Source organism: Dreissena polymorpha, chromosome 5 (assembly GCF_020536995.1).
Source record: "Dreissena polymorpha isolate Duluth1 chromosome 5, UMN_Dpol_1.0, whole genome shotgun sequence".
NCBI lineage: Eukaryota > Metazoa > Mollusca > Bivalvia > Myida > Dreissenidae > Dreissena > Dreissena polymorpha.
This window is the reverse complement of record NC_068359.1, coordinates 121,685,764-121,695,660: the sequence shown is the minus strand read 5'-3', so window position 1 is coordinate 121,695,660 and position 9,897 is coordinate 121,685,764. Positions and strand designations below refer to the sequence as shown.

Here is a 9,897-nt window from a genome sequence, read left to right as displayed (position 1 = left end):
TGTATCATTCCGTTGTCACAACTTATTACTTTCCTATGTCATTATAGGTTTCCGTGAACAACAACTGTCACCTGCACTACAACCACAGAATGAAACCACTGAGCCAATTCACGCATCTGAGAATAGATGGATCGGTCATTATAAAAAAAGTTCGACACCAGTGACGAAAAAAGAAAACGTGCATTTTCTCATATACAACGGTTATCTCTATAAATTGGGACCTTATTAGAATTGTTATTTTTGTGTCAATGTCCATTTACAAATACTCAACAATTACATGTTTATGTTAGGAAATATGTATCGGTGAATACGTAGAGGGAGAACAGGTAATCGTTATATGAAATGCACATTCAACGTTGTAAACGATATAACGAACTTAAATTGCTTTAAATGTACCGCTGTATGTGTTAATAACCGACTTAAGCTATTTATCACTCTTTTTATAACAGTTTGCACTCCCGATATCTTCAACTCAACACTGTTCTAATATTATACTGTCGTACGTTTCATACTTTGTTTTTTGCCTATGTGCAGTTGTATTTGCTCAATAAACATGACCTTCATTGACTCGATTATGACCTCGGAACCAATTAAATAATAAGTGGGAAACAGGTTCGAAGCAATATTTGTATCATCACTATTTAAAAGGATGAACACGTAAGATGAAATGACCAATATCTATCCTGTTATCGCATCAATCACAACTGTCCTGTTTTGTACTGAACGGCGCTTATGTACAATTTTATGTTATTACCACGAATGAATATGTTATTGCAACGAAATAAATCAAACTTAATATAAACCGCACGAAGCAAGCCGAACACACGCTGTAGAGAAGACGAATGAACTACCTGTTATATTTATATCATATGAACGCATTCGAGCCTCACTGGTTTCCGTATTTAACATCCTCTTTAAAGTAATACTGAATAACTAAAACACCAAGTTACTTAAATTGAGTTATGCTTTTGTTTCGGGTACGAGTTGACTTCGAGAGACACGAGTTGACCAGAGAACAGTTACGATGCGATTTCACTCATCGTTAAATATAAGGGTAAAACAAAACTATGTTATTCCCTTTAATTTTCAAAACAATATAATTTAGGTTTTGATTGGCCTTTTTTTTTTTCTCCGATTGCTCTCTAAACTATGATGTCCAACCTCGTCTTCTGCTCGTGATCCCGCTGAAGGAAAGTAACGACTATTTTAAAGACACCACGTTCTTATTCTTCGCGGAGGAGGAATTCGAGGGGATATTTCATATACAAATGAGTTGAAATGAACAGGTATCTTTCGATCGGAATACATCAATGACAATGGTAAACCCGACGTATTTTCATGCAGATAAAGAAAACAGACTTTTGTTATTACAAATATGTATGAAACTGGGATATACAGATTTTATGGTTAAGTTTAAACAATTAGAATCTGCTACACTTAAAGAAACTTATAATGTTCCATACTCGTAATGCATACATCCGTCATTGTGTCAAAACGGCTTCAATGGCAAACAACAATTTCTCGTGAAATGTCTTGTGAAATGGCAACAACTTTCAGCAAATCAATAATGAGTTTATACCATCTGATCAAATATAACCTGAATACATGATTCATTCTTGAATTAACATATTAACTTGAACATTATTGCATTAAGAAGCATATTGGTAATCATACTCTATACACTATATGTTTATTCATATGTCTGACGCATTTTTATGCACCACACGATATCTATTGTTCCATACCCATGTATTGTTGAAATGAATTACGTTTTTTCTGTGACTTTACTGGAAGCGCACTTGCGTGAGTTTGACGTCACCGACTATTCTCAGAAATGAGAATTTTCCCAGTGGCTGCAGCCTGTGTTTGTATTCAAGAAGATGGTTGTTGTTCACGGCGACCTTAAATGACAGAAAATAGGAGTTTTAGTATACATTAAATTTAAAAAAAAACATTATTATAAACCATTCTTTCGCTATGATTGAATCTGGCCCTTCTGTGGGGTTTTCAACAAAATATTACCACCAATATCACACGACAGTAATACATTAATGAGCAACATGTTTTGTTATAATTAATGCACATACTTGCATTTCATGTCTCAAAGAAATATACTTTCAGCATGCACTTTTCTCTGTATTCACCAACCGGTTCCTTATCAGTTATAAGATTGAAGGTCATGTAAATTCCAGAACGCTTAGGCTTACTGATGTACGAGAGCATTGGTGTGGAATTTCACTTTCTTATCTCATTTTACATACGTGTCTTTAAGACTGATTTGTTTATGGCATGTGCGCGGGCAAGAAGATCAGATATTAAGTAATTTGCAATTTCAGAAGTTTTTTCATTAGTGTAACCACGAAGCCACACAACAGAAGCCAAGTACGCATGAACAAGCAACATGATCTCAAATTGTGTATGTTTCTCTGTTGGTATAATATACAAAAATATAATTCCAATTGCGTTATGAAATTAATCAGGTTGATAAAAGGATAAAAGAAAATATTATAAAGCATAGTAGTTTAATCTAGATAATTAATTAGATTGCATTAAGGTAGTAATTATATTGTGTTACAGTAGAAATCAGGTTAAATTAGATTTGTAATAAGAATGCATCAAATCAGATTTCAATGAGGCAGTAATCATATTGCAATAAAAGTATAGCATTGATGCAGCAATCACATGACGTTACGGTAGTAATCAGATTGCGCTATGGCAATTATCATGCTGCAAACGGCAGTATTCAGTTTCGTTATTTCAGTTATCAGTTTGCAATGCGACGGCAAGCAGACTGCATATAGGTGGTTATCAGAATTCGTTCTAGCAATCATCCGTTTGCAATACGGAATAATCATGTTGCATTAATATGATAATTAATATGCATTAAATTAGTATTCAAATTTCCCAGATGCTCTAAACAGATCGCAGTTTAACGTACTAAAATACGTCTGCAGTAAGGAATTCTCCAACCTTAAAGCCCAACTGTTCCACAAGGATTATCATCTCAAAGTAGGCGTTCGGGGCCATTGGGAAGTAACTGACAGCGCGTTCTTCTGCTCCCCAATTATTGTTCTGCATTGAGTTTCGCACAATCACGTTACGGTCGTAGCCAAAGTTGAATCGGAAGTCGCACGTAAAGGCGGTATTTGGTCCATCAGGTGTGTCTTCGAAGTTGATGTTGAATCTAGAGATAAAATGCAGATTAAGGCTTGCATCAAATACTTTAAATGAACTTATCTCGCACTAGTTGTAATCTTGATATCCACAGCCTTTGACTATGTTATCTAATTGATGGACACACACCCATGTTTGGTAACGATGGGAGTTTAGAAGATCCGGATTGCTACTATCCATATGCAGATATTGTTTAGGTGAAATTTTATTTTAAGAATTGTTTCATGTTAACATGTACACATATAATCATTGTTCGAAATTACAGATACTGTGAAAGTTGTTTGAATTGGGAAACAAGGTCGATGTGACAGATATATTAATTCTTCTCCGTTGTGTAGAGTTGAGACTGTAAATGGTGTGGTCAGAAGTCTGTACTTGTTAAGTTTACACGTGAACAAGGAAAGTGTATAGTTATTTTATGGAAAATATGTAAAAATGAAAAAAAACATACACAATATTTAATATATTACAAGTTTTTGTTGGCTGTAAGTGTCGCTAATTTTCCTGGTACACTTTTTGTTGTTAAGCAGTAGAGATATAACACGTATATCGTAATACGTTTCGTTGATATGATTTCACGCTGTACAACGCGGATGAAAATCTGTTGTTGTTTTTGCCGCAAAAGCAGTGGGATCTGATGTTTATATTATTTGGAAATCCTAAAAAAACTGTTCGATCGTTTCTGAAGATCCACATGCTCACAGGGGGGGATTTACTATAGACCTTCTGTATAGGGTTAAGTTTAACCCTCGACATTCAAGTAGAAGACGTGTGTGTACAATTTGTCCAGTTCGTGAACCGCAATACAAAGTTGTTTCGGTCTGATTGAGTAGGCTGTTAATTTGAAATCAGATCTGACATGTAGAGTGGTGAAAGTCCATGTCAAATGTAATCAAATTGAAGTGGGCTATGTTGGTTTCTTCTGTACCATAGTGTATCCCATTTGCGATCGTTCAGTAACTTTTGGGTGCTGCAAACATTTTGTTTCTCCTGTACATATACCGGCAGGTTCCACTTGGACCAATTCGAGTTCTTGAATTAGATATTTGCTGAATTAATCACATGAAACATCAGATTGTTCAAGTTTAGGTCGGATAAGTAAAAACCTATGGGTTTTTTTTCGAAACAGGAGCGATATAGGAAAACGTTCAGCGACCGAAGGCTACCGATAAGTCGTCAATAATTTGTCAAAGAAATATAGCTAAGAGCATTCTAGTTTTCGTCGGAGGATAGGATTGTTACAACCCGTTTTGTTATAAAACCCGAATTTTAATAATTATTACAAAGTGGGTTGCGATGCATTATTCCTTTTTCGGTTCGACAGTAACAACCCGTTTTGTAATAAAAACCCGAAATGTAACAAAACGGGTTGTCACATAGGATAAGACACATTTGCTCTTTAAAATTTACATTATTCATAGTTATAGATGAGTGATGCGATTTACTCCTTTTCTTGCTTAAATGAATATATTCAGTTATCGCAGGTTGAAACGATAGAAGCCAAGACGGTGACCTCACATGCATGGTTGCAAGGTCGTTTTTGAACGTGTTGGATGCAGTAATTTGATCTTTTCCAATGATCCAGTTTGGATTATTTTCAAAAACATATTGAATAAGGATTATCCTTGATTGCATGATACATCTCACCGCCGCCCAGACAATTTATTAGATCGCAGTAAATGGTTGCTGAAATTGACAACAAGCGATATAATCGTATGGATGAGTTAAGCCAAGTTTTCGACTACTAAGTTGCATGACGCCGAGTCAGTAGTTGTTCATGATACGCCTGTGGTCTGAGAGGAAGTCTCTACTCGATGAGTCAGTAACGGGGTTTGGGAGGACGTCGCCAGAGCAAAGAAAAAATAAGGACCATGGATGTAGCAGTGTTAGTTTTCTGTACATTGAGGGTTGATAAATGTATTAGGCAACGGAATACTAGGTTTGTAGCAGGTTGGTTGGCGTCAGGGTGTAATGTCAGGGACTTGGGACGGTGACGGTTGGGTAGAAGCTATGCCGCCTTTACAGATGCAGACGACATGTGGTGGTCGGATCTAATACTCTCCCACGCAAACCGTGTACCAAGATGGTTTCAAATGAAGTAAATGGACCAAATGAATGGCAATATGTTACGTGCCATAGCTATTCACAACACGAAACAAGTATGACAACGTGTTGTTTTCAGTTTAAAAAAATACTTACCCGTTACTAAACGATATGCATTCTGTTTAACCGTGGGATCATTGAATGGTTAATAATGCAATATCTATAAAATGTGTGGATGCATCTGTAATTTTAATAGCAAAACGGAAATTTACTACGCATTAGGCTGACGTCTTTGGTTGCTGTATTGAAAGTGATCATACCTAAAATGTTCATTAACACGGGATCTGAACTCTTCTCTCGACACATTTCAACAAACATAACAATGTCAAATGTATCGTATTAATGTGGTGATTATAACGGAAACTTCCGACTTACCTGCTCGGGTTGGCTCCAGGGATACCATTAATGAATATCATCTTTCCCGGGTGGATGGGCCCCATGTTGTGTACGAACGGTGTGGGCTAAATAGATGATATACGCAGATTGAGGGTAAACATGAACATGTATACTACATTTTGATTTTAAATTTTAAAATAAACTGTTTCGCCTATACATAAAAAATAACGTCAACATATACTACTACTACTACTACAACAATGGTAACAGCATGTACTATGTATTATAGACACACGTTACTTATTGACATTGGGACACAGCCAAATATTGTGGCTTATTTCGAGTAAAAAATTCAATATTATCGTAATCAAACCATACCTTTGACAAACTTGTGACTCATAAAGGGACAGATTTACTTTAACCGCTTTGATTTACCATAAGGAGTACGTAATCGAAACTGTCAACCGTTTTAATAGTTGTTTACTGTCTTTGAAATTTTAAGGAACGTAACATTTACACAGGCTGGATAATACTCCACAGAATATTTAAAGCCATACATTTTTCTTAAATACGTTCCTACAAACGCGAAATTTGTATTTATTTCACAAATTGTAAAAATCGTGAAACCATGCAGTACTTCATGAACATGTGTAAGAAAACTCAATGTCAAGCTAAGCTGTAGGAAAGGAGACAGGTCCATCATAACACCATGCGTTTATAACGTTGCAATGACCTATTTTACTTTCTAATCTGCGTTTCTGTTCTTTTCTGTTTTAATCAACTTAACGCATTTTCAATTCATTCAAAACAAAAAACTATGATCTTATTTCAAATATTAGAGAAAAATATGTTTGTTAATCATTTTCATAAATAAAAAGTTATCTGATTCGACACCTAATGTGATGTTCAGTAAAATATTGGTTTGTTGAAATCAATTCTTCGAAACCTACAAGTTGTTTGTAAGTTGTCTACATCCGAATGGGCTTGTGTTTTATCTTCCGCAATTACAAGATGTACATGCATGTTAAAGTGCTTTTTTCTAAAGACCATGGACACGTATGAAAGGGTTTTGTTTAAATATCTGCATTTGATTATGAATGATATATACGGAGCTCTTGCGCTAAATAGTTAACCTGTTATTTAAGTGAAGGTTGGGTCACAATTCCAGGTCAGCGTTACGTGTCTTGATCGGTGAATTCACACTATGAACACAACTGAAGTGAGCCTCCGCGAAGGTATTTGAAAGAAAACCGAGTATTTGTACCATCCAGGTGATGATAGCCGAGCCACTTGGTAGAAAAATTTGCCGTTATTAGATAATGTATTTTTGTATCCCCACGCTTTTTAAAAAGCGTGAGGATATTGTGGTTATGTCCGCCGTCTGTCTGTCTGTCTGTCCTGGCCAGTATCTCCTCTACACAATTAGCAATATAACCTTGAAGCTTACACACATGGTAGCTATGAGCATATGTGCGACCCTGCACTATTTGGAATTTTGATCTGACCCCTGGGTCAAAAGTTATGGGGGTTGGGGTGGGGCCGGGTCAGAGATTTTACTCATTTGTTTAGGTTATTTTACTATAATTTCTTCATTTCTACACCGATTGTCTTCAAATTGATACTGAACCTCTCTTATGACAATACGGTCATTCTCAACTATGCATGGCCCCATTACTAACCCTGGGGCGCTCCGCCCACATAGGCTACGCCCACCCAAAATTGCCTTTTACTATAATTTCTTCATTTCTACACCGATTTTACTTAAAATTGATACTGAACCTCTTTTATGACAATACAGTTAATCTCAACAATGCATGGCTCCATTACCAACCCTGGGGCGCCCCGCCCACCTAGGCCACGCCCACCTAAAATTGCCTTTTACTATAATTTCTTCATTTTTACACCGATTTACGTCAAATTGATACTGAACCTCTCTTATGACAATACGGTCAATCTCAACTATGTATGGCCCCATTACCAACCCATAGTCCAAGCCCACCCAAAATTGCCTTTTACTATAATTTCTTCATTTTTACACCGATATACTTCTTATTGATACTGAACTTCTCTTATAAAAATACGGTCAATCTCAACTATGCATGGCACCATTACCAAACCTGGGGCGCCCCTGGGTCAAACATGCGGTATGGGGATACGCGTCGGTCTCTACGGCGCCATTTCTAGTTAAAATATGTACCTTAACTTATACAACATTTTCAAAATGTTAAACAAAATGATACTAGTTTTAATAACATGATAATTGAAAAAAAAATCTACTAAATCTGGTAGGATTAGATTGTGATGGAAGAGATTGTATGTGAGAGCATGGAACGGAAACGCTGCGTGGAGATGAACTAAATTAATACTTTCATTATTAACCCATTAATGCCTAGTGGACTCTCCCATCCTTCTAAGTTGGATCAATTTATTTCCAAAATTAGGTATGTCTAGTATATTTATTTCTATATTAAGAACAATTCTTACAGAAATTCCTTTAAGCAAACAGCGTAGACCCAGATGAGACGCCGCATCATGCGGTGTCTCATCTTGGTTTACGCTGTTTGCAATGTCTTTTTTTCAGGACGCTAGGCATGAATGGGTTAAGAGAGATATGGGATTGGTGTACGCAAACATTAAAGTTTAAGCATTTCTCTGATGGACGACTGAGTAGTACAGCTCGAAATATCAATGCAATGTTAAGCTTTCATGCGTGAAGTATATGTATATTAGGCAACTGCACACAATAACGTACAGTAGTGCATTGAATTCTAACTGTGATGCCTTCAAGATTGTATCATAGTCTTCAGTTTGGTGTGAGAATACGCATATACGTCATTGAATCACTTAATGCAATACCGATTTCATTTGTTTACAAAAGAGAATCGAATGACGTTTTCAGAGAACGCAGCTTACAGTAACCGCCCTTACACATATGTTTAGGAGGTTTGTTCCGGATTGCAGCCCTCTCGTGTGATATATTCGGAATACAGAACACCACCATTTGGGGAATCGTGAAAATATTCATGAAAAAATTGAACGCAACAAACGACATTATTTATTCATACATATTTATTAAATATTATTTTGCAACAAACAGCTTGTTTGTTTCATAAACTAGTTATTTTTGTTATTGTTTCTACATTATGGTACTGTCTAGATTTTTACTTTTGGTTTCAAGGAAATTCTACATCGATTATCGACTTTATTAAATTTGATTACCCTAAAGTATAAAATAAGATATTATGAATTTATAGAGTTTTTAAACAAATTGACTACACTGCACAACAATTAATGAATAACTCGACATGATTGAACATTTTATACTCACTACATGAATACTGGAGCATTTTATCAAGTTGCATCCGAAGTAGTATGAATCGTATAATGCGATGTATAATACAATTCATACTCTTCAGTTTATCCAATGTTACACCCGAATTAGCAAGCGTATCATACTGATAAAAAGACACATGCCATGCATCTTACTAAATGTAGAACGAACAGTTAACAAACAAAGCTAAATCTTTATTTATAAACTGTCTCGTCTCGGCTAGCATGCTCGCGCATATTGTAGATTAAGTAAAACAGTTTTTTTTATATCAGGCTTATACCTAAATAACAGTGTTAAATATCTATACGACACTCCTTAACATTAATATATTTGTTACAACAATCCAACTCACCGGATTGTTTATTACATTCGCCATCATCATCAGCTGTTTATTGTTTGCAACGTTCTCTTGTCGCCTATGCAGCCTCTAAAACCTTATAGCATGGCGTAGCCACAAGCTGTTCTAATGAGGCTAATTCCGCTTGGAGATTTGACTGATTAATTGCAATTACTTTAAACAAACCACTCAAGGGACGGAGCAATTTCAATTTTTTTTCATTTATTGTTTATGGCCTTGATAAGATGGCAAATTTGTCTTCTCCTTTTTTGTTTATATTGTTTTAATTTTATATGTTTTGATGTTTAATTTTTTAACACTGATGACTTAACTGCATGTCTTACAAAGTCTTATTATGATTTTATTAAATTAATTTATTTACAGAAATGCTTCAATATCGTTTTTAAATTTGACTTGTTAAGGCATTCTGAATATTAAAGCAAAGTAACCGTTACACGTATTGTTTACTGGCGTATTGTTTGCCTGCTATCGCATATTGTTGTCTTAAAATCTATAAATTTCACTGTAAAAGAGATATATGTTTTATACACTAGTAAAATGCACCTAAAAACTCATCAGTCAGTTAAAATGTCTATATCAATGAATTTGAAAGCAC

The 9,897-nt window shown here is 35.5% G+C and overlaps 2 protein-coding genes across 4 annotated transcripts in view; one reads left to right on the top strand and one right to left on the bottom strand.

Moving 5' to 3' along the window:
* Window positions 1–563, top strand: part of LOC127880489 (galectin-4-like) — an 11,112-nt gene extending 10,549 nt beyond the window's left edge. Inside the window, exon 4 of the mRNA XM_052427782.1 lies at window positions 48–563. Within this exon, the coding sequence (XP_052283742.1) occupies window positions 48–164 (117 nt within the window). The 3' untranslated portion in view covers window positions 165–563. The remainder of the gene's footprint in view (window positions 1–47) is intronic.
* The window catches only part of LOC127880488 (galectin-8-like), a 118,857-nt gene extending 109,411 nt beyond the window's left edge, over window positions 1–9,446 (bottom strand). Inside the window, exons 1-5 of one of the 3 annotated variants that reach the window (XM_052427780.1) lie at window positions 9,297–9,441; window positions 5,653–5,738; window positions 2,971–3,184; window positions 1,746–1,901; window positions 1,066–1,184 (exon numbers count right to left, since the gene is read on the bottom strand). In XM_052427780.1, coding sequence (XP_052283740.1) covers window positions 1,785–1,901; window positions 2,971–3,184; window positions 5,653–5,738; window positions 9,297–9,326 — 447 coding nt within the window. In that variant the 5' untranslated portion in view covers window positions 9,327–9,441 and the 3' untranslated portion in view covers window positions 1,066–1,184; window positions 1,746–1,784. Of the gene's footprint in view, window positions 1–1,065; window positions 1,185–1,359; window positions 1,902–2,970; window positions 3,185–5,652; window positions 5,739–9,296 lie in introns of those variants that run through there. The other 2 variants (XM_052427779.1, XM_052427781.1) reach the window with 2 other exon arrangements.
* Between the last annotated feature and the right edge of the window lie 451 nt (window positions 9,447–9,897).